We start from the raw sequence: 26526 nt of genomic DNA, 5'->3' as shown, positions 1-26526 counted from the left end.
TCTCAGATGACATTCAAAACCATCTCCTGTTGAGTTATATCTCAGAATGTGGAATTTCAGATGAGCCCTTAAACTGCCAGAATGTGGAAATGATCTGAGTTGAAAGAAAATGGACTCTGGGCGAAAGACATGTTTGCTTTTTTCCCTTCCAGGAATAGACAAGGAACTGGGTTAGAAAGCTAGCTGCAGGTCCGATTGGTGTGTGCTCATGTTCTTGTGTGCTAGTGACAGTACAAGAAGATCAACTAGGCACCCCTATAGCTTGCAGGTAGAAGGCTCCTCTCTCTCTGTTGCTGGGGGCATGTCAGCAAAGCCACATTCAAAAAGCAAATAGGACAGCTTCAGCCAACCTGCAGAACCAAGTGTCTCCAAGCCAACTACTAAGCTGCCAACACCTTCAGGTTCATGTCCTGCTCTGGGACTTACCAAGGCCAAACAGGTTGATTGCAACCTGAAAATCCATCCAAAATGCCTACAGCATAAGAGCGGGAGAGTCTCCTGGTCAGTCAGTACCATGTGGTAGCTGCAGCGCAACAGCCCCTCCACACTAAAAGACTCCATGTGAATGTTCTTGGATGTGCTTTGTGGCAAGCGTTCCCATTTCGAGGACTACCAAAGAGAGAGAGAGAGAGAGAGAATTGACTTGAGGCAGGGAGGAAGTCCAATCTCAAGAGCTGCCAGTGGCAGCTCTCAGCAATGTCACCGGAGCAGTGGCCACTGCTGGGACTGCAGCAAGTCCCCGACAGAAGCATGCTGCGATGGAGCCCGGATAAAGGTAGGACTTACTGGGGCCTCCCCAGTGCTAGGCTGATAGGACCTTGCATTTGGGGTTGGGTGGATAGGGTAGGGTGGGAGGGAAACAAGGAGTGAGGAGAATACCTTTGATTGGCACAGGGATCCTGAAAAGGCAGCCTAGAACCAGCCCGTCATATTTTAGCTGGCAGGCTAGACACTTAGCACTGACCTCCCCTGCCATCAGTAAAATTCCAGTGGCAGTAGGAGGAGGCCCTTAAGTGGTAATTAATTGGCCATTTAAAGGCCTCAATTGGCCTATGGCCAGGTAGACGCCGGGAATAGCTCCAATCGCATGGCACCCAACTTTACAGCCCCCAACCCTCCCCACCACCATCCTGCCCCCAGATACAGTAAAATTCCAGCCACTGAACATGAGTGGCCTGCAACCAGGGTAGGGGCAAGGATAGCCCAGTTGCCAGCTGGACAGAGAGCGTAAGGTTATACCAGTTCTGATGCACAGGGCTCAGATGAGCACTTCAATGCGGCTGCATACAAGAAAATGCTCGATTCTTTGTGAACCCTACCAGAAAGCCTCTGGTCAATGTGAAGGAGCACGGAGGATTCCAGCATTAACTTTGAACAATGTTTTGCCCATCCTTTCCAGAATAGAAGTGATAGCCAACTCCATTTGCATACTTGTGGACGCACCATGATGTGTCTAATACCTGATTGTACAGATTCTGTTGCAGCATAAGGAGCAGTTTGAGTGTTGCAGTGGAAGCTCAGACTGGTGTCATGCAAGGCCAGCTTGCTACCATGCCAGCTCAGACTGCTGCTATCACAGCTTTGGATTACAGCATGCAAAGGGGCTTGCAGAATGTCGCAGCAGTCCATTAAGTAACTGTCTTCCAACAGATTACTAGGTGTTATCCTGGAGATGTGGTAGTGGTTTCATGGAGCACAAACCTGCTGTTCTCTTTCAGGAAGACAGCCTTGATCCTCTCACCCTACCACTCTGCCCGTGCCCTTGTTGTTGCTTATCAGCCTGGCAGTCCAGACTGTTTCCACCTACGGGTACCCCCTCCATCAATACACTTATGGAATCAGTCATGATGCAGCCTTTGAAAGCTGATTTTTCAGCTTTCTTTGCAGCAAAACCAACAGCCATGCAATGTCTGAGTGACGCAGCGGAAGCTCAGACTGCTGCTATCATGGTTCTGGACTGCGGCGTTCAAAGAGGCTTCCAGAGGGATTGCTGAGGTGCCAACCAGGAGAATGGCAGTGGCGGTGACGAGCAAAAACCTGCTGTCCTCTCTTAGATGACCACGTACATCCTCCCACAACTGCCACTTGGCTAGTGCACTTGCTGTTGCCTGTCAACCAGCTAGCTTAGACTGCTGCCACCCATGCCAAGGTGATGCAGTCCGAAGCCAGGCCTCCTGAAGCCAGAGCTGCTCAAGGTAATCCTCCAAGTTTATCTGCAATCTCCTTCTTGAAGGTCATCAGCCTTCCACCAACCATGCTGCAGCCACTGTGGTAGCACTGCATAAGAGCAGTTGGACAAGCAAAAGCATATGGAAGACAGGCACTAAGGGAATGCACATGTGTGATTATTGACTTTTGTGTGCAATATTGCATGAGTTCACCTATAAATTTGATCTGAAATGTTTATTTTACAGTAGCTTTTATTTCAGCATTATGGCCAAGTGGGCATGTGATGATCAGTGACAGAGGGAAGGTAGGTGTGGGGCTGTTGATGTGCGACAATTGTGGTTGCGGTTACTGGATAGTGGGCATTGACTTGCATGGTTTGCTGTGTACATACCAGCTGGACATTGAGGTAATGCAATTCCTTTCAGTTCCGGAGTCGGGCAGAGATGACACATGGTGTACACAAAGTGATTTGTATACTATATTTGGTACCCTGCACCATTGGGAAGCCTACATTTCTAGTAAAGCCATGTGTTCACTTTGCCTGCTGCTCTTTGGCAAGTGAGGATGAAATCTATTCAACTCTCAATAAATAGAGAGCCTCAGTGACTTCTCTTACACAACAGTGAATAGAAAACTGGGATGTTGCAAATATCTTCAGCTTCCACCTGAAAGTAGCTAGACACACAAAGATTTGTCACTACGGTCACCTTCACAGCAACTGGTAATGTGGTCCTAGGCCACTCCTGAGGTTGCATTTTGGCCACAGTATGTCGTAGATTTTAGTGAGTGAATGAAGCACAGGCATCTGACATTTTGTTCCTTGCTGAGGCTTAGGTAAGAGAATTGCTCCCTGACACTTTAGGTGGATATGGCTTCCTGATGAGAGCCATTCTTCCCCTCTTCCTCCTCCTCCTCCTCCTCCTCCTCCCCCCTTTTCCAGCAGCTTGTCTTTCTCTGCATGGCTCCTGCTCATTCTCCAAGTCAAAGGGGAATGCCTACTAATGTACCCATGTTTGGGAGAAACTGACTTGTGCAGAAGTCTAAAGTCATCAATAACTTAAGGGACTAAAATCTAACAAAAGCCTGGGACCCAATGGCCTACACCCTAGGGCCCTAAAAAAGAAAACTGCAGAGATAGTGGATGCAGTAGTTATGATTTCCCAAAATTTCTTAGAATCAAGAACAGTCCCAATTGGAAGCTAGCAAATGTAGCACCACTTTTCAAGAAAAGAGGAAGAGACAAAACAGGGAACCACAGGTCAGTTAGCCTAGCATCAGTCATTGGAAAAGTGCTGGAATCTGTTATTACAGAGGTCTTAACAATGCACTTAGAAAAGATAAGACAAGTCAACATAGATTTACTGAAGGGAAATCCTGTTTGACAAATTTATTAGAGTTTTTTGAGGATGTAACTAGTAAGGACAAATAAAGGAAAACCATTAGATGCAGTATACCTGCATTTTCAAAAGGCTTTCGAAAAAGTGCCATGCAAAAGGTTAATAGGCAAGATAAGGTCTCATTTAGTTGGGGGTTATATATGAGCACTGATCGAGGATTGGTTAACGGACAGGAGGCAAAGAGTGGGCATAATTGGGACATTTTCAAATTGGCAGTCTGTGACTAGTGGAGTGCCACAAGGATCCTTGGAATTCTGTACCCCAGATACTCCATTGTTGAATATATTTAAGGTTGAGACAGACGGATTTTCAGTCTCTCAAGGAATCAAGAGATATGGGGAGCAGGCAGGAAAGTGGACTTAAGGCCAATGACCATCCATGATTGTATAATAGTGGAGCAGGCTTAAGGGGCTGAATGGTCTACTGCTCCTATTCTTAGGTTTTTATGTTAATAGGGTCAAATCAAGTAAACTGGAAGGTGGTTTGGTTGGAGCATAAACCTGTTGGACCAAATGGTTATTTAATTGTTATAACATTTAATTGTTATACAATGCATTTTTCAGTAGGACACTCTAGATAGCAAATGGGAAGAGAAGATGATTGTTAATTAATGACTTCCTTAATTTAGGGGAAATGAGAAACACTACTAACACCAAAGAACTAACCTGGTTTAGATCAATTGATTCAACACACAGCAAGAATAGAATCTGAGACCTTATGATCTGTACATGTTAATAGCACATCACTTACTCTGGAAGCCACTGGGGGAAGATGCATTATCACTTATTCGTTAAATCAGCAACATCCTGAAGTATACCAAATGCAGTTGTTTAAAGTAAGAAAAGGAGGTGGTAGGATGCCAAGTCCTTCATTTGTTTACCTACCAATGTAAAAGCTGTGCTTTCTTTATTATATTAGCTCTTGCTGTTACGAATTTTATTCTCTTTCAGGACTCTGTGGCAATTTTGATAGAATTTCTCAAAACGATTTCAGGAGCAGTATGGGAATCCAGGAAGGAACGGCCAGTAGTTTTGTAGATTCCTGGAGAGTTATTGAACATTGTCAATATGCTCAAGATAAAGATTGTGACCCATGCTCATTAAGCCAATCAAATAGTAAGTAGCAAATATCAGCTTGAAAAATAATAAAACTATCACACACCCTATAGTAATGAGTTAGCTGCTATTGTCTAATATTGTGTGCTTTACCTGTAACTAATACATATTTTGCAGCTCAAGTGATGAGCACTGTCATCATTACAAGTTTTTTAGAGATTTAATTCATTCTGAATTGTCTAACCTCAGAGATCCTAACATTATTAACACTTAAACTCAGCTCACATATCCGTGATAAAAAAAACATATCACATTATCAACCTCATTACTTCTCCCATTTTTATTTTAATTAACCTTTTAAAAAAATCCCTTGCTCTTTTTTAATAAAAAACTAAAGGAAATGTTTTAAGCTTCTAATAATTAATGGTACAGGCATCAAGGATTTTATAAATTTAAACTTTTTGGAAACTTTTTCACTTTAATGCAGATTGGTGATCTTTTCAACAGGCTACTTACAAGAAGTTGCATTCACTGTCCAACTGTATATATTCATCCTTTTTATTTGATTTTGGGATGTGGGAAACACTGGAAGGCTGCATTAATTGCCTATCCCTGGTTGCCCTGAGAAAGTGATGATGTGCCTTCCCAATAAACCATTGCTATTCTAATGGAGATGATGCTCCTACAATGTTAGGGAATTCCAGGATAGTGGGCTAGCAACCGTGGAGAAATGACAAAGTATGCCCAGGAGGATAAATGACTTGGAGATGAACTTGGTGTTCTCATGCCATTGTTACTCTTGTTTTCCTTGGTGATGGAGCTCACAGTAGTGGGAGATACTGTTGAAATAAGCTTGGCATGTTCTTGCAATATATCTTGTATGCAGTATATACTGCAGTTACATTGTGCTGGTGATATAGAGATGGATATTGAATCCAGTGGTATGGGTGCTGATCGAGCAAATAGCTCTGTCCTGAATAATATTCAGATTCTTAGTTGTTAAGGGAGACTCTGAAATGTTGCAATCCCTACCTCAAAATCTTGACATTTTTATGTTCATTGCACGCAAAAACTATCCGTGATCATTTGACATCAAATGTTCTAGTTTGGAATGATTTGAGCACAGATCAGCGCTTTGACATCTTTGACATCAAATGGCAAAAGATGCTCGAAGGCATTGAGTGCAATCAAAGCTTTCTTGCGCTCAAAGCTATCCAGTGAGCTTAACAATCTGCATTAAAAAAACAAGGAAATTAATTACTTAAATACTATATGAATTTATTCACTTTTCTCAATTAGACCAAAAAAATTCTTCCCATTATACAGTACACGCTTGAGAGCACCCACCAGATCTCCATCAGTTCCTCATTCATTTAGTCTCGGGGCCTATAATTTCCACCCACTCACCCCTCAAGTCTCAGGGACTAAACTTAGTCTCTCCTTCCCCCCCGCCCCTCGCCACCGAGTTTCAGGGTCTAAACTGTTCCTTCCACCCAGTCTCAGGGTCGAAACCCTAACCCCCACTCACCCCCAGTCTCAGGGTCTAAAATCTTCCTACAATATCTTCCCCCGCCAGTCTCCAAACTCTTTCCCTGCCACCCCTCGGGTCTCCAAATTCTTACCCCCTCCAATCTCCAAACTCTTATGCCTCCTCTCCCACCAAACTCTGACCCCTCTCTCCCTCAAGACTCTTATACCTCTGTCTCCCTCAAAGCTCTTACACCCCTCTCCCTCCAAACTCTTACCCCCTCCCTTCTGACACAGCCCCCTCTCCCTCCAAACTCTTACCCGTCGAAACTCTTATCCCCCACTCCTTCCTAACTTCTAGCTTCCTCTCTTCCTCCTAACTCTCACCCTACCCTCCTTCCAAACTCTTACCCCACTCTCCCTCCAAACTCTTGCTCAACTCTCCCACTCCAGTCTCCAGGCCTCAGGCCCTGCTGTCACAGCCAAAATTGAAGCTTTGGGCCCCGCCGGACTTGGAGATCCACGTTGACCTTGACTGAATCCAGGCGGACCGCTACTTGATCAAGGCAGCCGCTGACTCAATCGATCTATCCCCTGTCCCTCGGAAATACTCACCTTGTTCCCGGTGCCAATGCTTCTCCCAAGCCGGCTCAAAACTGCATCAGGGCCGTTCTGACCATCACTTCCAAGGGAGGGGAGGTGGAGAGGGTGGAGGATGATGGGGAGAGGGGAGGAGGAGCGGGGTGGAAGGGGTGGAAAGGAGGGAGGATGTGGAGAGAGGGAAGGGTAAGGAAAGGGTGTGGGAAGGAGGTGGGGTGGATGGAGAGTGGGAAGAGGGTGGAGATGGGGAGGGGGAGGGGTGGAGTGGTTGGAGAGATTGGTGAGGGGTGGAGAGGGTGGAGACATTGGTGAGGGGGTGGAGATGGAGGGGAAGAGGGGTGGAGCGGGAGTGGAGAGAGATGCAGAGAGGTGGGAGGGGGATGGAGTTTTGGGGAGGCATGTATTGAGGGGGTGGGTGAGGAGGAGGGTGGAGAGGGGGAGTGCGGAGGGGGGGTGGATGGGGTAGGAGCGTGAAGAGGGAGAGTAGGGCTGGTGAGGTGATGGAGAGAGGGTGGTGTTGCACTGGGGTAGTGGGGGGGAGAGGGGAGGGTGGTGGAGAGGGGTTTAGAGAGGCAGGGAGTCGTTGGAGAGGGGAGAGGTTGGAGGGGTGAGGGGGTGGAGAGGGGAGGGGGTGGCAGTTAGATGGGGAGTGGAGAGGGAGGAGGGACTGGAGAGGAGGAGGTAGAAAGGGGGGAGGAGGCTGGAGTGGGAAGGGTCGGGAGAGGGGTGGTGGATGTGGACGGAGGAGAGGGCATATGAGATGTAGAGGGAGAGGGGCTGTACGGGGGGGAGGGGTGGAGAAGGGGAGGGGTTTTGCAGAGGGGAAGAGGGTGAAGGGGGGAGAGTGGGCAGGGGTTTGGAGACATGGAGAAGGGAGTGGTTGGAGAGGGGGGAGAAGGGAGGGTGGTGGAGAGGGGGGTTGGAGAGGGGGAGATGTTGGAGAGGCGGAGGGGTTGGAGACTGGGAAGTCGGGTGTTGGAAGGTGGGGGGAAGAGAGGCGGGGAGAGGGGGTTGGGAGGGAGAAGTGGAGGGTGGGTAGTGGGAAGGGGAAAGAGAGGGGAAGAGAACTACAGTAATTTAGGGGATATGGGAAGTTTAGGGGGCAGAAGAAAATTGCTTGTGGAGTGAGTAAATTGATTAGGGGGTGGATGATGAGGAGAAAATTGCTCCAGGGGTCAGTGGCAGTGGAGGAGGAAAAGCTGCTGCAATCTTTGCGGGGAGATGATGTGGGGTCTGGCAGGGTTGTGCTGCACTATAAGTTACGAAGATAAGCATAAAACTAGCTTATTAAAACAAGTTTGCCTTTTTTCTTAAATTGGCTCAGCTTTAGGATATTTGAAGCTATGGAAATTCTGAAATATAGAAAATAAATTCTGAACGTTTTTGGTGTCTGAATGCTTAAGTGATGTTGCTAAACGTGCTGTGGTTTGTGGGCAATTGATGACATTGACGTCCGTTATGTTTCTTGCAATGTTAAATGATGCTAATTTATTGCTCTTTGAGCGCAATTGATGTCAAATGAATATAATAGAATGCAAATGATGTCAAAATTCACATGTAGAGATGATACATTAAAGATTAGGGGGAATTGATACTTTTCATGTTTGTTTTACTCCTTTTTTTCATGGGATGTGAGTGTCACTGCCTTTGTGAAAGTATTGGTGAGCTGTTTTCTTGAATGGCTGCTGTCTTATGTGGTGTTGGTTTACCCACAGTGCTATTTGGTTGGGAGTTCCAGTGAAGGAACGACAATGTAGTTCCAAGCCAGGATAGTGTGTGACTTGGAGGGGAACTTGAAGGTGGTGGCAGGATTTGAACCCATGTCCCCAGAACATTAGCCTTGGCCTCTGGTTTGCTCATCCAGTGACATCGCCACTACGTCATCGCCTCCCCACAGGGTAGAAGTGGCCATTGCCTGACGCTTATGTGACACAAATATTACCTGCCACTCATGAACCCAAGTCTGTATGTTGTCCTCAGTCTTGTGTAGACTGATGCTGTTTACTCCATTGTCGGATGAATTATGAATTGAGCTAGCAGAATGTTGCAGAATTAATCAATAGTCGCCTATTCCTGATCTTACAATGGATAGAAGGTCGTTAATGAAATAACTAGAAGAGGTTAGGATGAACATACTGCCCTGAAAAACTCTGGCAGCATTGATCTGAGGGGCTAACAATCACGATCTTTCTGTGTATCAGGTATAACTCTATCCACTGGAATATTTTCCTTTTGATCCCCGCTGATACTCATACTCATTGGTTCCATGCCCATTCAAATATTTCCTTGAAATCAAGGGTAGCTATTGTCAACCTCATCTTGGTTATTTGCCTTACATATCCACGTCTGGATCAAGGCTCTGACAAGGTATGAAACTATATGGTTCTGAAAAAACTCACATGGAGCATGGTGAGGAGATTGTTGGTGAGTAGGCATCATTTGGTGGCACCGTTGATCACTCCTTCCATCACTTTATTCTTGGTTGGGAGGAGGTTGGCAAATCTTTAATTTAAGGTGGCAAATTAACCTTTTCTTTTATGTAGGACATCCCTGTTATTTTGCTATGTCCATTGTTCTCTGTTATTTCCTAATGTCATACGGAGTAAACTAATTGGCCTCAGTGATGGAGGGACCTCGGCATGATGCTGAGTAGATGATCTACCTGGCTGTTTTGGTTGAAAACATTCTCAAACATTTCAACATTGTTCTTGTGCTCATGTTGTGAAATCTGCAAAGTTGAGGTTAGGGATGTTCATGGACACTTACTGTTCACTTGTTGATTGTCCATCATCCTTTCTGACTCAATGCAGTAGATTTATAGAGAAGTGCTGTTATCCCTTAGTTGTGGAGACTGCTTAGCCTTTTACTTTTGGTGCTTAACATAGTCGTAATTCTGTGTAATAACTTGTCTACATTCGTATCTCTTTCTGCATGCCTTGTACTGGTTCTAAACTGGCCATTGAACCAGAGTTGATTTTTGATTTGATGATTATCATGGAATGAGGGATGTGCCACTAAAGGTTGTGCTGCTGATCAGTGTCTTGTGAATGCCCAGTTTTGGGCTGCTAAGTCTGTCCGTAATATATCCCACTTAGTTTGGTTGTAGAGCCACATTACGTGAAGGAGAGTGCTCTCACTATGAAGATACAACTTTGTTTTCACAAGGACTGTGTGATAGTCACTCCTATCAATGCTATCATGAAAGATTTATCTGTGATTGATAGGTTAACAAAAGTGAAAACAAACATGATATTCCTATATGTTGGCCCCTTACAAACAAATATAGGCTTAATTGTTGGCCAGACTCAGGATGGCAGGTTCTGATCCTGAAGGGAATTAAGAATTAGTTAATAAGAATTAGTTTATTAAGAATTATAGTTTGAAATGTACATGAATCAGGGACAGGACAGCTGGTAATAGATGAATGGGTTATCTTATCCCCATACATGGGCCCTATGTGGGTTAACTTTTCTGTACAATAGGGGCATCATTGGTAATGTATGTTTAACATAAAACTGCCATTCTCTCTGTGGGGGTGTGCCGCGGGGTTCAAGACAGGAGATCAAGTATCAATCAATTATAGAATTTTGTAGCACAGGAGGAGAACATTCGACTAACCAGCACACCTGTGCTGATTCTTTCAAAGATCTATCCAGGAAGTTCAATTCCTGACACCCCTTTTTTTAAAAACAATTATTTATCTACTTGCCCTTGAAAATCCATTATGTTTTCTGCTTTCACCAATGTTCCAAGTAGGGCATCACATGACCAATCCACTCTCTGTATTAAAACATTCTTATAGCATCTCCCTTCATTCTTTTGGTAGTAACCTTAAACTTATGCTAATAACAGTTTCATTCATCTCTTAAAATCTCAAGGTTTTCTTGCAGCACCTGAATCTCATCTGAATTTTCAGTGGCCATGAAATCTTTCTGAAAGTACAACATGATATTTAACAACAACTTGCAGTTATACAGTACCTTTAATGTAGTAAAATGTCCCAAGGAACTTCACAGGGTGGTATCAGACAAATTTGACACCAAATAAAATGAAATATTAGAACAGATGACCAAATGCTTGGATAATGAGGTAGGTTTTAAGAAGTCTCTTAGAGGACAAAAATTTCAATATCATCCTCTTGTACACCTGCATTCTCATTTTCACCATTATTAGTAAAAATCAATTAAAAATGTAATATCTCCAACATGCTTCATTTTTTATCAATTGAACTTACTTTGCCGCTGATTCATCCCACCTTCTCTATTTTTGTGCATTTCATTTGCTTATAAAAGCCCTTGTTGTTCCTTTTCACATAATTTGCCCCATTTTAGCTTTCATTTTACATTTTTGCCCTTCTATCACCATTTTGGCCTCCCACTAAATATGTGATATCCTACATGATTTTTAAAATTATTGACGGGCTTAATTTTATCATGTGTCTCCATTATAGAGTGGAACTTCTTACCTTGGGCAGGGGCATACGTTACGACGTGGTAGATGATGTGTACCAGGCGGATCAAATCCATGTCGAAAACTTGATCACACGGTCACAACTGTTTTGCAATTTGTAGTTTATTTTGAGGTGTGTGCCCTGAATTTAGAAGACTACCACGACTTCAGAGGTTTTTAGAAAACTAAGTTAAACATTTATTAACAAAAGAAAAGATTCCAAGCACACACATAGGTCTACAAATTACTATTTTAATTAATACAAATTAATACTTTAAAAATAACAGAGAATATAACGAGATGTAAGCAGATATTGGAGGCTTTATAGGTCGAATTGAGAAATAGTAGAGGATTTAAGACTGTGATGGGAGATGTGTAAGGATCCTATGTTAACAGCTGTGAGGTGGCAAATTGTAAAAAAAAAAAAGCAGAAATCATACTAGCATGTAGCAAAGGCAAAGTGATTTTAATGGGGGTGTTTTAATTTTCTTATTGATTGGAATAAACAATATTAATGCCATAGAGAACAAATGTCTAAATGGTAATGAATTACTTGTGTGTGTCTGAGATGGTTTTCTGCAGCAATGTCCTTGTGCCAACAAAGGGGCATGCCATATTACATTTAGTAATGAGTTAGCATCAGGTAACAGCCAAATAGTGCATGAATGTTTATCTAATAGCGATCATAATATGATTGAGTTCAATGTAAGGTTTGAAAGAGAGAAGTGCAAAATAGCTGCTGTAATTCTAGATTTAGGTAAGGGTGATTTCAATAGGATGAGATACAGACTGTTTACAGTAAACTGTTAATGGGTAAAACAACAGAAGGTCAGTGGGAGGTGTTTTTTAAAAAAAAGAATTTCTGATACGGAACCAGTTTATACTCTCAAGGGTATTATGAACCTTGCCAGACCCCAGGAGGCTGGGGAGGCAGGGGTGGAGGTCCAATTATGGACCAATAATGTTTTAAGCGTTTTGTTTAAAGTAGGTAAAGATTGAGATTGAGTCAAAAGCGTTCTTACTATTGCCACTGTTTTATCTTTCAGCTTCCAACAATGGGCTTTAAGATGCCCTGTCCTATAGAATAAAAACATACTAGTTTATTTTCACCCCTTAAACTCTCTGTACTATAATTTTTCTTGACTGAAACCTCTTCTGCCTTCTCCATAAAGCTAGACTTTTTTTTAGTTCCTCCAGTTTCCCTGCTGGCTTACAGTTGGAGAACTACTGCCCCCTAGCTGCCTATGGGATACATCATATCCTTCTGCCAGAACTGCTGCTTCTAGTAACGTAGAAATCTTACGGTCTTCCAGGTGTGAGCTAATAGCTATTGCGATGCTATTTTGAAATTCTTCCAGTATCATTAGCTCCCTTACATTCTCAAAATATTGGTCTAACTTCAGTGATTGAAACCACCGGTCCCACAACACTTTTCCCTAAGAAATGCTGCAAACGTCTCATTCAGTCTTTTCTTTAAAGTCCAAAATTTCAACTGTTATGCTTCAGGGACAAGCTTGTAAGCATTAAGTACTATAGCTTTAAATATCTCATAATCTGAAGATTGTTCTTCTGAAAGATTAGAATACACATCTATAGCCTTCTCAAGCAAAACACTTTGCAAAATGAGAGTCCATATGTTCTTTGGCCACTTTAGTTGGTTAGCTACCTCTTCAAATGAGATAACATATCTCTCAACTCTGTTTTCAGTGAATTTAGGCAATAGATGGAGATTCTTTGTTATATCATAGCTCGGAGTGGGACTTTTTCCTCATCCAAACTGCTAGACTCTCTTCCACTCTGTACCTTAAGCTTTCCTGTAGCCTGTTTATACAGTCTGATTTCTTTCTCCCTTTGAAACTCAAGCTCAAGCTTTGCATTTCCATTCCTTTTGCCCTTTCTCTTTCTTTCTCTTTCCCTTTTGCCAACTGAAGCTTTTTCATTTCCAATTCTTTTTCCATCTCAAGTTGCTTCATTTCTTTTTTCCTTTTCAACTTCAAGCTGCTTCATCTGCAACTGAGTGCTAGCTAATTCAACTGAATTATTATTAATATGACACAGCCGATGGTAAAGGCTGAGTTGCTCAAATCCCAGAGGGAAACTTGAAACAACTGTCATAACCCATTTTTGCAATTTGTATGTTTTGAGTTGCAGGCTTTGAATCCAGTAGTAATAAGACCACCAAGAGGTTTTTTTTATAAAACTAACTTAAACATTTATTAAAGAAGAAAGATTGCAGATGGCTACAAAATTACTACTATAATAACTACAAAAATCCCCTAATTAATCTGACTCTCAGTTAGACCCCCATTAAAGCAACAGTAAAACACACAGATTTAAACAGACCCCTGGCAAAGCACACCCTGGACAGTCATATTCAAAATGAGTTTCGTTCAGCACTGGGACCTTACAGACAGACTTGAGGCTTGAGGGCTGGAGGCTTTAGGTCTTAGAATCCCTCCTCCTTTTATCAACAGGCTTCTCTTCCTTTATATACATTTTCCTCTTTGAATGCAAATTTTCATTGTCACTAGGTTTTCTTTAACTTTAAATCTTCTAACAATAAAATCCTTTCATAATACTGGCTTCACTAGTAAGCTTTGATAAAAATAAACACATCGTTGCTGAACATCACCTGGTTAGGTGTAATATTTCACCTGCTCTTTAGAATAGTCTATGTAAAAATGCAAATTGCCCTCTTTACACCTCATCTTTTATTTCCCTATGTTTATCTAATTACCATTTCAAACCTACTGCTCTTCTATACATCAAATCCTCTAGGCCAGCTGGCTTTAATCCAATTAAGACACAGACGCCACTAAACTCTATTTTAAAATAATTTCCAATAATATTATTGACATTATTATATCTTCTTGACATTATCTGGATTCACTTTTGCGTCTTCGAATCCCAGATGCTGTGCTATTACTTCAATTATTTCTGCTTTCTTAGCCCTTGCTTTTAATTATAACTCGAACATTTCTGCTAATGCAATTAACCTAGCCTTGGTTAATTGTTGCAAATCACTCAGGGATAAATCTTTCCTCTCTAGAAAAGCCTTAGCAATTGACAAAGCCATTCTGCTTTTCAATCAGTATAGTAAAATTCACCATGGAAACTTATAAACCTTAACCTCAGCAAGTACCAGCACTCATGTTTGTGGATCCGAGATGCTCAACACCTCCACAGTTTATGTTACGATCCTTGACCAGACCCTGGGATATGGGGGAGATCCGGTTAGGGACCAATAATGTTTTAAAGTAGATAAAGGTTGAGAATCAAGACATCTGCTTTTGGAAAAAGCCACAAGATTCCACGGATTTTGATCAAACAAAAGCAAACATTTTCATGTTCAGAAAGATAGAGTATAAGATACATATTGTAAATTATTCTAACGGTCAGGGCATGTATGAGGTACACGTGAATTAACAGATGAATTGTGGTGGGACACACCACACTACAAAGTAAATAACAGATACAACCCAAACAGATTCCATAGATTTCTCAACAAATCACCCAGACATTAGTTCCACTGTGAGTCAACCAAACTCACTGGAACTTTGGGCACAATCGTCCCAGATTTGCACTAAGTGCGGCAGTGGGCGGGATAAAGAATGTCTTGCTTGCCAGCCGCAATGGTGGCTTTTCCCGCCAAATTGCCCCAATCCCACCTCATTAATCATGCATTCCCAGGAAACATGCCATTTTGCTGGTGGACAGCCTCTGATTTGCCTGCCATGCCGTTATCTAGCCGCTTCCTCACACCGGGCGCCATATGTAAAGTGCAGCCGCGTGCACGCCTCTCAGTGCTTCCAGCCCAGGACTGCTAAATAGAAGACATGGCCCTGAAAGACCAAGAAGACTGCAGCCCCCCAAATCAGTGATGCACCCCAGGACGATTTCTGGATACCGTTAGAGCCTGCCTGATATCCTCTATGCCCATTCTGGCCGCAGGAGGCCCATTAGTGTAACCACTCCAGCTTGGGAGGTGGTGACAGAGGTGGTCAGTGCCAACGCTGCACAGAAGAGGTTCACCATCCAGTGCAGAAAGAAGATGAATGATCTCATCCATGCTGCTAGGGTAAGGCAACCATCTCATCGCTCTAATCACAAGCACTTAAGGCCATCACGTATTCACCTCACTCACTACCACCTTAACAGATATCAGCACTCATTCTCTCACACACATCCTCACATCTCCATCTGGCCTCATCTCCTCTGGAAACTGCCTCCTCAGCCCTCACTCTCTTGAGGCCACTTGCACAGATTAACATATGTCCCCACACACACCCTGGGATACACCCCCTTCCCCAGTAATGCTCTAGCCCTGCAGCCTCTTTGCTTGCCTGAGGCTACTTCTCCACTTTCCTCAAGCATAGCCTTGCAGCTTTTGAAAAGCCACCCCTGTCTAATAGCTGGTCTTGTAAGTAACGACCTACCCATGAGCCCCTCTAAAAGTGATGTGGTGCTGCTTGCGAAGCCTGGTGCTGATGACTGCAAGTGCCGCCTGAAGCAAGATAGACAAACAAGCCTCAAAGTCCCAAGTCAAGTGCAGCTCACCAAGTGCATGTCACTTATGTTTAGTGCATGCCGACATGCTCGGCTGATCCAGTGTGGGGGGGATGATTCCGGCAAGCTGGGCTTATAATGCTATGCCAATGTATTACGATGAAGTTCTTGACGTGCGGCAGCAAGAAACGCGGCCCGCCATTAACGGGCAAAGTGGACGATTGCAAACTGGTTTCACGACATTGTGAAACCAATTTTTGGCCTTCCTGTCATATTGTCCGCTTACGCCCGCCATGATGCCCGATGCCAGCGGGCACTTTGTCTTTCTCACGAGGGTTTCCAATCTACACCTTTGAAGATCCTGTCATGGAATTCTCTCCAAAAGTTGCTCCCACTCAAAGGGCTTTAACAATGATCCGCCTCCTCGGACTTCAATATCCCCTTCTGAGATTCCTTCTCCCTTCTCCCTAGATTCCTGTGTATAGTCAAACACTTGCTCACAGGCACACTTTCAGGTCTACAACCATACCAAGCAGAACACCGCTGCTCCAAGTGGATACCTTTGCCCCAATGGATCAAAATCTGAGAACTCCCTTTCTAACAGCACTGTGGGTGTACCTACACCACATGGAGTGCAGCGGTTCAAGAAGACAGCTCACCACCACCTTCTGCAGGGCAATTAGGGATGGGCAATAAATGCTGGACCAACCAACGAAGCCCACATCCCTTTAATGAATTAAAAAACAAAATGAAATTCATGACAAGGGGCAAGAACTCTATTTACTAAAAAAATCGAACTAAAGAGGTAAGAGGCACCAAAAAACTAAAAAGCATTAAAAAGATGGAAAAAGTAGCACAGATCCTGGCGAATATGAAAGATACAAAGAACAGCAAAAGATGACAAAACAGATGGAGCACGAGCACCAGTTGTAACTCCCGATGATGAGAGAAATCATTGCGCCTCATTGGATAGCTACCACCTGTCTCAAGCTGGATAGTCTCCAGTTAGGTGCTGTCCCACCATGGCTTGCATGCTTCAATGGGTACTTGGAGCTTAGAGAGTCATCTCTCAAAAGGCAGGTCACTATTCTGTCCACCAGGCAAGACATACCCAACAAAGAAGACACCAGTCTTTTGCATCTCGAGCTAGAACGTAAGGACCATGAGTCCTGGTCTTACTGAGGACCTTTTGCAAGTTGATGACACACACAAGATAGCTGTGATCAACAAAGAACTTAAAATGCTCAATGTGGATGTGGATGCCCTGCAAGAAATTAACCTCACTCAAAAGCGGATCCCTTAAAGAGAAGAGCTACACATTCTTCTGGCAAGGGAAAGTTGAAGCGGCAACATGTGAGCATGGAGTGGGTTTCACAGTAAAAAAAAACCACTACTCGTGATGAAGGCTGAGAGAGACTTGTTACTCTTCACTAGTCAACAAGTGTGGGCCCAGTTTGCCTGATGTGCACCCAAAGCTCCCCTCTGCCCCAGATGTCAAGGATCAATATTATGAGACACTTGATGCTACCATCAACAGAATTCCCAGCATCGAGGGACTGTACCTTCTAGGGGACTTCAACACAATGGTAGGTATCAACTATACAGCTTGGGCAGTGTGCATAGGGCACCTCGGAATTGGCAAGCTGAACAAAAATGGACAGAGGTTGTTGGAGTTTTGCTGTTACTCATCTGTGATGAACAGCTACTTTCAATCCAAGCCCTGCTACAAGGTGTCCTGGATATATCCGAGATCATGCCACTGGCATCAGCCAGATTTCATCAAAACCAGATGTAACACCCTCAACAGTGTGTTCATCACTCGTAGCCATCACAGTGCTGACTGTGACACTGACCACTCCCTGGCACGTAGTAAGGTCAGACTTCAGCTAAGGGAACTATACCATTCCAAGAAGGATTGTCATTGGATCAAGACTTCCCATACCACTGACCCAGAAAGGATCCAGGAGTTCCTCAATGTCCTCCATCAGGCTCTTTCAGATAACAACACCCAAAGCCAGTGTGTGGTGTCAAAATGGGATCATCTGCACAACACCATCTATAACCCTGCATTCACTGCTTACAGGAAAATAGATCAGAGGAATGCTGACTGGTTTGAGGCCCGTTGGAATGAAATGGAGCCAGTTACTGCAACCAAGATGAAAGCCCTAATGAACTACATTCAAGTCCCCAGCAAACAAAACGTAGATGCTCTCAGAGCTGCCAGAACCATGTCTCAGCAGACTGCTTGGTACAATGCCAATCAATACTAGTTGAAAGTCTGTAACAGCATGCAATCTGATGCTGAATCTGGGGATGTTAGAGGTATGTATGAAGGAATCAGGAAAGCAACAGGCCCAGCAGCAACCAAATCAGCCCCCTTGAAGCCAAAGATAAGGATTCATTTATTTATCTAGCATGTGTATAATCACAGAACCAAGCAATAGTCTTGTCAGTGACTAGACGGGGTTTGTTAAGCATGCCTTCAAGTTTTTTCAGTGGACACACTGCGACATTGTGAGCCATTGCTTGGACCACACCACAGCTGCAGGCTGGATGGTTTTGGTGACCACACTGATGTTGGGTGCCTGCACAGAGGCCTTGGTCAGTGTAAAACTGTTTTAAAATGGCCCACTTTCACCGTGGAAGATCAAAGCCAGATGATCGAGCAGTGGGGTCTGCGACGAGAGTTTGATTTCTCAAGCTCATCAGCATACCAGTGTGCAATATGTTTCTCCTCTTGCATAAGTAGAAACTCTGGTTGGGTCATGTGAACCGAATGGATGATGGTGTCATCCCCAAAGACTTGCTCTATGGTAGAGCTTGCTATCAGCACAAGACTCACAGGACGCCCACATCTGTGATAGAAGGATGTCTGCAAGCAAGACCTCAAGTTGACAGGGATTGGAGTCATGCATAGGATGATGCCTGGGAAGACTTTGCTGCTGACCAGAGTGCCTGGAGACAAGCAGTTAGGAAGTGCCTGGAAAAATCAGAGAAAAGACATGACCAGATAGCAGAAAAGAGAGCCTGCCAGAAGGAAAAAACATCAGTCGGCCTTGGGCCAATGCTGTCATCTGCGCCAACTATGGAACAGACTGCCACTCTCGAATCGGCCTCTTCAACCACGATGTTCAGTCCACAGGTGCCATACACCCTGGACACAGTTCATCACTTTTTTAAAGGAGAGGGGACCGCTAAGACAGAGAAGTGCATCATGTAGATACTGACTGTTCTTGATTAACTCATGACTTTAGTGAAGGTTCATTTTATCCCTGACAGTTTCCCTTTCTTGAACAGTGGTGTAACATTAGCAACCCTTCAGTCCTCTCAGAGTATGGTATAGAACCATAGAAAAGTTACAGCACAGAAGGAGGCCATTCGGACCATCTTGTCCATGCCAGCCCAAGGGCACCCAGGTGCCCTTTCTAATCCCACCTTCCTGAACCTGGGCCATAGCCCTGCAGCTTACAGCACTTAAGGTGCAGATCCAGTTCTTTTTAAAAGAGTTTAGAGTTTCTGCCTCTACCACCAACTTGGGCAGTGAATTCCAGACACCCACTACCCTCTGTGTAAAAAAAGTTCTTCCTCATGTCCCCCCTACACCTTCTGCCACTTATCTTGAATCTATGTCCCCTGGTTTTAGAATTCTCCACCAAGGGAAACAATTTTATCCTGTCCACTCTATCTACTCCCCTCATAATTTTGTACACCTCAATCAAGTCACCTCTCAGCCTTCTTTGTTCTAAGGAAAATAACCCCAACCTGTCCAATCTCTCCACGTAGCTACACTTTTCTAACCCTGGCAACATTCCTGTAAACCTCCTCTGCACTCTCTCCAGAGCTATTACGTCCTTCCTGTAATGTGGTGACCAGAACTGCACACAATACTCCAGTTGTGGCCTCACCAGTGTTTTATACAATTCCAACATTATATCCTTACTTTTATATTCTGTACCTCTGCCAATGAAGGAGAGCATTCCATATGCCTTCTTTACAACCTTGTCTACTTGAACTGCTGCATTCAGTGACCTGTGTACTTGTACGCCAAGATCTCTCACTTCATCTACCCCTCTTAGTATATTCCCATTTATTGTGTAATCTCTGTAACTGTTTGACCTCCCTAAACATATGACCTCACACTTCTCTATGTTAAAATCCATCTGCCACTTTACCGCTCACTCCACCAACCCATCTGTATCGTTTTGGAGATTATGGCTACCCTCCACACTGCCCACTGCTCGGCCAATCTTTGTGTCATCTGCAAATTTCCCAATCGTGCCCCCCATGTTCACGTCCAAATCGTTAATATATAACACAAACAGCAAGGGTCCCAACACCGAGCCCTGTGGAACACCACTTGAGACAATTTTCCATTCACAAGGGCATCCATCGACCATTACCCTTTGTTTCCTGTTACAAAGCCAATCTTTTATCCAGTTTGCCACATTACCCTGAATCCCATGGGCTTTTACTTTCCTGACCAATCTGCCATGTCAAATGCCTTGCTAAAATCCATGTCCACAACATCCACTGCACTACTTTCATCAACCCTTCTTGTCACTTCCTCAAAGAATTCAGTCAAATTTGTGAGGCAAGACCTGCCTTTAACAAATCCGTGCTGACCATCCCTGACTAGTCCATGCCTTTCCACATGACAGTTAATCCTATCTCGCAGGATTGATTCTACTAATTTGCTCACCACTGATGTAAGACTAACTGGCCTATAATTGTTTGGCATTTCCTTTGATCCCTTTTTAAACAATGGAACAATGTTTGCATTTCTCCAGTCCTCCGGTACCTCCCCTGTATCTAGTAAAGATTGGAAAATCATCCTCAGAGCATCTGCTATCTCCTCCCTGACTTCCCTCAGCAGCCTCGGAAACAATCCATCTGGCCCCTGTGACTTATCAACTTTCAAGGATTTCAACCCTTCGAGTACTTCCTCTCTCTTTATGACTATCCCGTCCAATATCTCGCAGTGTTCCTCCTGGACTACTATACCTACATCCTCCCTTTCCTTTGTAAACACGGAGACAAAATATTCATTCAAAACCCTTCCCACAGCCTCTGCATCTACACACAAGTTTCTATCTTCATCTCTGATAGGTTCCACTTTTTCCTTAACTAACCTTTTAGCATTAATGTATTGGTAAAACATCTTTGGGTTATCTTTAACTTTACTTGCTAATCGTTTTTCATGCCCCCTCTTTGATTTCCTTGTTTCCTTTTTTACTTTGTCCCTGCACATCTGATATTCGTCTAGGCTATCTGCAATGCTTAGTTCTTTGTGCCTATTGTATGCTTTCTTTTTCTGTTTGATCTTCCCCTGTATTCCTCTAGACAACCAGGGGATCTAGATTCGGCAGTACCACTCTTATTTTTGTTGGGGACATGTCTACTTTGTACAATTTCAAACTCTCCTTCTGATGTTCCTCTTCCCTGGGTCACCACATGCATTCAAGCTGTCTTCTACACACTCTGTCTCTCTGGCTCAGCTGTCAACAATACACCACTGCTTCACATGCCCATGGCAAAGAGTTATAGACCTTCAGTTGTCTTTTTGGACCTTCTTGCCACTTGTAAACTGCTCTCGCTTTAAATCTGCTTTCTACAGCTTTTATCTCTTTAAATCTGAAGCCTGGAGCCTTTCTCTCTACCCCTCCTTCTTAACTTCACTTAACAGGACCTTTTCCCAGGTTCCTATCCTTTTTTTGACCACACAGTCTTCTTTGGACTTTCCCCTCTTCCACTCCCATGGATTTTTGGAGTTTTTATTTAGTTTGGGACTGGCTATCTGTCCTCTTTGCTCCAGTGTCTCCTGGCAGCAACTTTCAGAACCAACTGCACTCGAACAGTTTCCAAAACAACTGCTTCTTCTGTGTGTGTGTCCATGGGAGAGACCTGCCTCTCTAGCTGCCTGTTGCTAGGCAACAGCCAGTTTTCTACTGTTGTGTTTGTTTAGCTTCTCCTTAGGGGTCGTAAAACTCCTCTTTAGAAATGTAAGCACCTTTTTAAAGTGAAAATAAAAATCCATTTGACCTTTCTTAACACACAGATACAGAAATACAAATCAAACTTAAAGTTTAAAGCTAAAACTCATTCCTAACAGTCACAAATACCAATATAACTTACTTAAGTTATCTCTATTTCTTAACAACGTCTCTTCTTTCTTTTACTACTACCCTCTCTTCTTTTAGTATAACCTTCACACCATCCGCTTCCTCTGTAAAGACAGATGTAAAGTACTCATTTAGTAATTAGCCATTGTCTCTGCCTCTCCATGAAGATTTTCCTTTGGGTCCTTAATAGACCTAATATTTCCCTGACTAACTTCTTACAGTTTATCTGTTTATAAAATGGTTTTAGGTTCCAATTTAATGTTTTCTGCTACAATTTTTTCATAATTTTTTTTTACCTTCTATATTAACTTTCACTCAATTCCCTGCTGTACTTTTCATCATCCCTTGGCTATGAACTGAATCTTGCACCTGATATTTGTCATAAGAATCCCTTTTCTGTTTTATTTTAACTTTTATTTCTTTGAATGCTCTACCTTTTCCCTTTTAAGGTTGGTTTGTGCTGAACTATCTCTTTCCTGAATGCCCTTCATTGCTCCATTACTGCTTTGCCCTGAAATCGCCTTTTCCATTGCTAGCTCTGCTCTTAAGTCATTGAAATTAGCTCGTCACCAATTGAGGTGAGGTGAGAGTGACTGCCCTTGACATCAAGGCAGCATTTGACTGAGTGTAGCATCAAGGAGCCCTAGCAAATTTGGAGTCAAGGGGAATCAGGGGGAAAACTCTCTGCTGGTTGGAGTTATACCTAGCACAAAGGAAGTTGGTTGTGGTTGTGGAGGCCAATCATCTCAGTTCCAGGACATCACCACAGGAGCTCCTCAGGGTAGGCCCAACCATCTTCAGCTGCTTCATCAAAGGCATTCCTTCCATCATAAGGTCAGAAGTGGAGATGTTCGCTGAAAATTGCACAATGTTCAGCAGCATTCATGACTCCTCAGTTACTGAAGCAGCCCATGTCCAAATGCAGCAAGACCTGGACAATATCCAGGCTTAGGCTGACAAGTGGCAAGTAACATGTGCCACACAAGTGCCAAGCAATGACCATTTCCAACAAGGGAGAATCTAACCATTGCCCCTTGACATTCAATGGCATTGCCATCCCCCACTATCAACATCCTGGGGGTTACCATGACCAGAAACTGAACGGGACTAGCCACATAAGTGCTGTGCCTACAAGAGCAGGTCAGAGGCTAGGGATCCTGTGGTGGGTAACTCATCTTCTGACTCCCAAAAGCATGTCCACCATCTACTATGCACAAGTCAGAGGTGTGATGGAATAATCTCCATTTGCCTGGATGAGTGCAACTTCAACAACACTCAAGAAACTTGACACCATCCAGGACAAAGCAGCACACTTGCTTGGCACTCCTTCCACAAACATTACCTCCCTCCATCACTATCATTGATGAACAGTGGCAGCAGTATATGTCATCTACAAGATGCAGCGCAGAAACTCACCAAGGCTCCAGAGTGTCCTGCAGTAAGCATCGCGGTGAAGCAGTCTGGGAAGAGTGTCCTGCAGTCAGCAAAGCAGTGAAGCAGTCTTGGAAGAGTGTCCTGCAGTCAGCAGCACGGTGAAGCAGTCAGGGAAGAGTGTCCTGCAGTCAGCAAAGCAGTGAAGCAGTCTGGGAAGAGTGTCCTGCAGTCAGCATCACGGTGAAGCAGTCTGGGAAGAGTGTCCTGCAGTCAGTATAGCGGTGAAGCAGTCTGGGAAGAGTGTCCTGCAGTCAGCATGGCAGTGAAGCAGTCTGGGAAGAATGTCCTGCAGTCAGCATCGTGGTGAAGCAGTCACTTCAAAATGTGACGTCAGCACAAAGGTGAGAGCTGATTGGTGAGTATTGGGTAAGTGTTTTACTCCAGTTTAAAATAGATTAAGCTAAGGAAAGGTAAGGGTTTTAGTTTTTATTTAAAGAACATAAATAATTTAACTATTTTTGCTGTATTTAACTTAAAGTAAGGGTTTTTTTTTCAGGTGGAGGCATGGCATGGCAGAGCTGCTCAGTCCCGTGTTATGTACCGCCTGCAACATGTGGGAAGTCCTAGATGCTAGTTGTGCTCCAGCCGACCACATGTGCAGGAAGTGCCACCAGCTGCAGCTACTTGAACTCCGAGTTTCGGAGCTTGAGTGGCAGATGGAGGCACTGAGGTGAATCCGCAAGACTAAGAGTTTCGTGGATAGCACGTTTTTAGATGTGGTCACCCCACAGATTATGGAAGTGCAGACAGAGAGGGAATGGGTGACCATCAGTCAGAAGAAAGGTGTCAAGCAGGTACTCAAGAAATCGCCAGGGTGCATCTCACTCGTGAACAGTTATTCTGTGTTGGAAAGCAGTGAGGGTGACGGTTCCCCTGGGGAGTGCAGCCATGCTCATGGCACTGTGAGTGGCTCAGCTGCACAGGGGGGGAGGAAAAAGAGGGGCAGAGCAATAGTGGTAGGAGACTCGATAGTAAGGGGAACAGACAGGTGTTTCTGTGACCGTAGATGTGACTGCAGGACGGTATGTTGCCTCGCTCGTGCCAGGGTCAAGGATGTCACTGAACGGCTGCGGGGCATTCTAAAGGGGGAGGGCAAATAGACAGAGATCGTGGTACATATTGGTACCAATGACATAGGTAGAAAGAGAGATGAGGTCCTGCAAGCAGAATTTAGGGAACTAGGAAGCAAATTAAAAACAGGACATCAAAGGTAATAATCTCTGGATTACTTCCGGTGCCACGCGCTAGTGAGTATAGAAATAGGAGGTTAGTCCAGATGAATGCGTGGCTGGAAAGATGGTGCAGGAGGGAGGGCTTTAGATTTCTGGGACAATGGGACAGTTTCTGGGGGTGGTGGGACCTGTACAATGTGGATGGGTTGCACCTGAACTGGAATGGGACCAACAAACCTCCGGGGTTGTTTGCTAGTGCTGTTGGGGAGGGTTTAAACTAACTTGGCAGGGGAATGGGATCCTGAGAGAAGGCTCAGCAGGGGGAGATGCACAGGCAAAATTAGAAGAGAGAGCAAGTGAGTCTGGAAGGCATAGAAATTATAGGCCAGTTAAGGCACAGGGGAGTTTGGCAAGATTGGATGGTATTTATTTTACTGCAAGGAGCCTGACAAATAAGGCACATGAGTTGAGGGCACAAATTAATACATGGAAGTATGATGTTATTACTGTCACAGAGACATGGTTGAGAGAGGGGCAGGATTGGCAGCTCAATATTCCAGGATATAGGGTCTTCAGGCGAGACAGGGAAGGAGGTATAAGAGGAGGGGGTATCGCAATATTGATCATGGAATCAGTTACAGCAGTAAGAAGGGATGACATTTTAGAAGGCTCCTCAAATGAAGTCATATGTGTGGAACTGAAAAACAAATAAGAAGCAATCACATTGCTGGGAGTGTACTATAGGCTCCCCAAACAGTCAGAGAGAAACAGAAGAGCAGATATGTAGGCAAATTTCAGAGAAGTGTAAAAATAATAGGGTCGTAATAGTGGGGGATTTCAACTTCCCTAACATTAACTGGGTAAGTCATAGTGTGATAGGTTTACAGGGAGCAGAATTCTTAAAATGCATCTAGGAGAGCTTATTAAGCCAGTACGTTGAAGGTCCTACAAGAGAGGGGGCGGTCCTGGATTTAATTTTAGGGAATGAAGCCGGGCAAGTGCCAGAGGACTGGAAGATAGCCAATGTGGTACTGTTATTCAAGAAGGGAGGAAGGGATAAAACAAGGAACTGCAGGCTAGTCAGTCTAACCTCAGTGGTAGGGAAACTATTGGAAGCAATTCTGAGGGAGAGAATTAATCTACACTTGGAGAGGCAGGGATTAATCAAGGACAGTCAGCATGGCTTTGTTAAAGGGAGGTCGTGTCTGACCAATTTGATTGAATTTTTCGAAGAGGTGACCAGATGTGTAGATGAGGGCAATGCATTTGATGTAATCTACTTGGACTTCAGCAAGGCTTTTGATAAGGTCCTGCATGGGAGACTGATAACGAAGGTAAGAGCCTATGTGATCCAAGGCAATTTGGCAAATTGGATCCAGAATTGTCTGAGTGGCAGGAAGCAGACGATCAAGGGGTGTTTTTGTGACTGGATCCCTGTGTCCAGTGGGGTTCCACAGGGATCGATGTTGGGTCCCTTGCTGTTTGTGGTATATATAAACGATTTAGACTTTAATGTAGGAGGGTTGATCAGTATGTTCGCGGATGACACAAAAATTGGTGGGGTGCTAAATAGTGAGGAGGATAGCCTTAGATTACAGGAGGATATAGACGGGCTGGTCAGATGGGCTGATCAGTGGCAAATGGAATTTAATCAGGATAAGTGTGAGACGATGCACTTTGGCAGGACAAACAAAGCACAGGAATACATGATGAATGATAGGACCCTGGGAAGTACCAAGGATCAGAGGGACCTTGTTGTGCATGTCCACTGGTCCCTTAAGGTAGTGGGACAGGTAGATAAGCTGATTGAGAAGGCACATTGGATACTTGCCTTTATTAGCCGAGGCATAGAATATAAGAGCAGGGAGATTATGCTGGAACTAATGTGCTGGTTAGGTCACAGCTAGAGTATTGCGTGCAGTCCTGGAATCTGCATTATAGGAAGGATGTGATTGCATTAGAAAGAGTGCAGAGATTTACCAGGATGTTGCCTGGGCTGGAGAGTTTTAGTTAGGAGGAGAGATTGAATCAACTGGGGTTATTTTCCCTAGAGCAGAGGAGATTGAGGGGGGGCATGATTGAGGTGTATAAAATTATGAGGGGCATAGATAGGGTAGACAGGAAGGAACTTTTCTCCTTGGCAGAGGGATCAATAACC

General features: G+C 44.0%; 1 protein-coding gene across 1 annotated transcript in view; it reads left to right on the top strand.

The window, feature by feature from the left end:
* Window positions 1-26526, top strand: part of LOC144685059 (mucin-6-like) — a 264923-nt gene that overhangs the window by 81554 nt on the left and 156843 nt on the right. The window contains exons 12-13 of the mRNA XM_078549593.1: window positions 4517-4681; window positions 17135-17891. Coding sequence (XP_078405719.1) covers window positions 4517-4681; window positions 17135-17891 — 922 coding nt within the window. The remainder of the gene's footprint in view (window positions 1-4516; window positions 4682-17134; window positions 17892-26526) is intronic.

The sequence above is a fragment of the Cetorhinus maximus genome, chromosome 9 (genome assembly GCF_964194155.1).
Source record: "Cetorhinus maximus chromosome 9, sCetMax3.hap1.1, whole genome shotgun sequence".
Lineage (NCBI taxonomy): Eukaryota > Metazoa > Chordata > Chondrichthyes > Lamniformes > Cetorhinidae > Cetorhinus > Cetorhinus maximus.
Note: the sequence above shows the minus strand (reverse complement) of the source record. Positions and strands in the feature narration are given on the sequence as shown.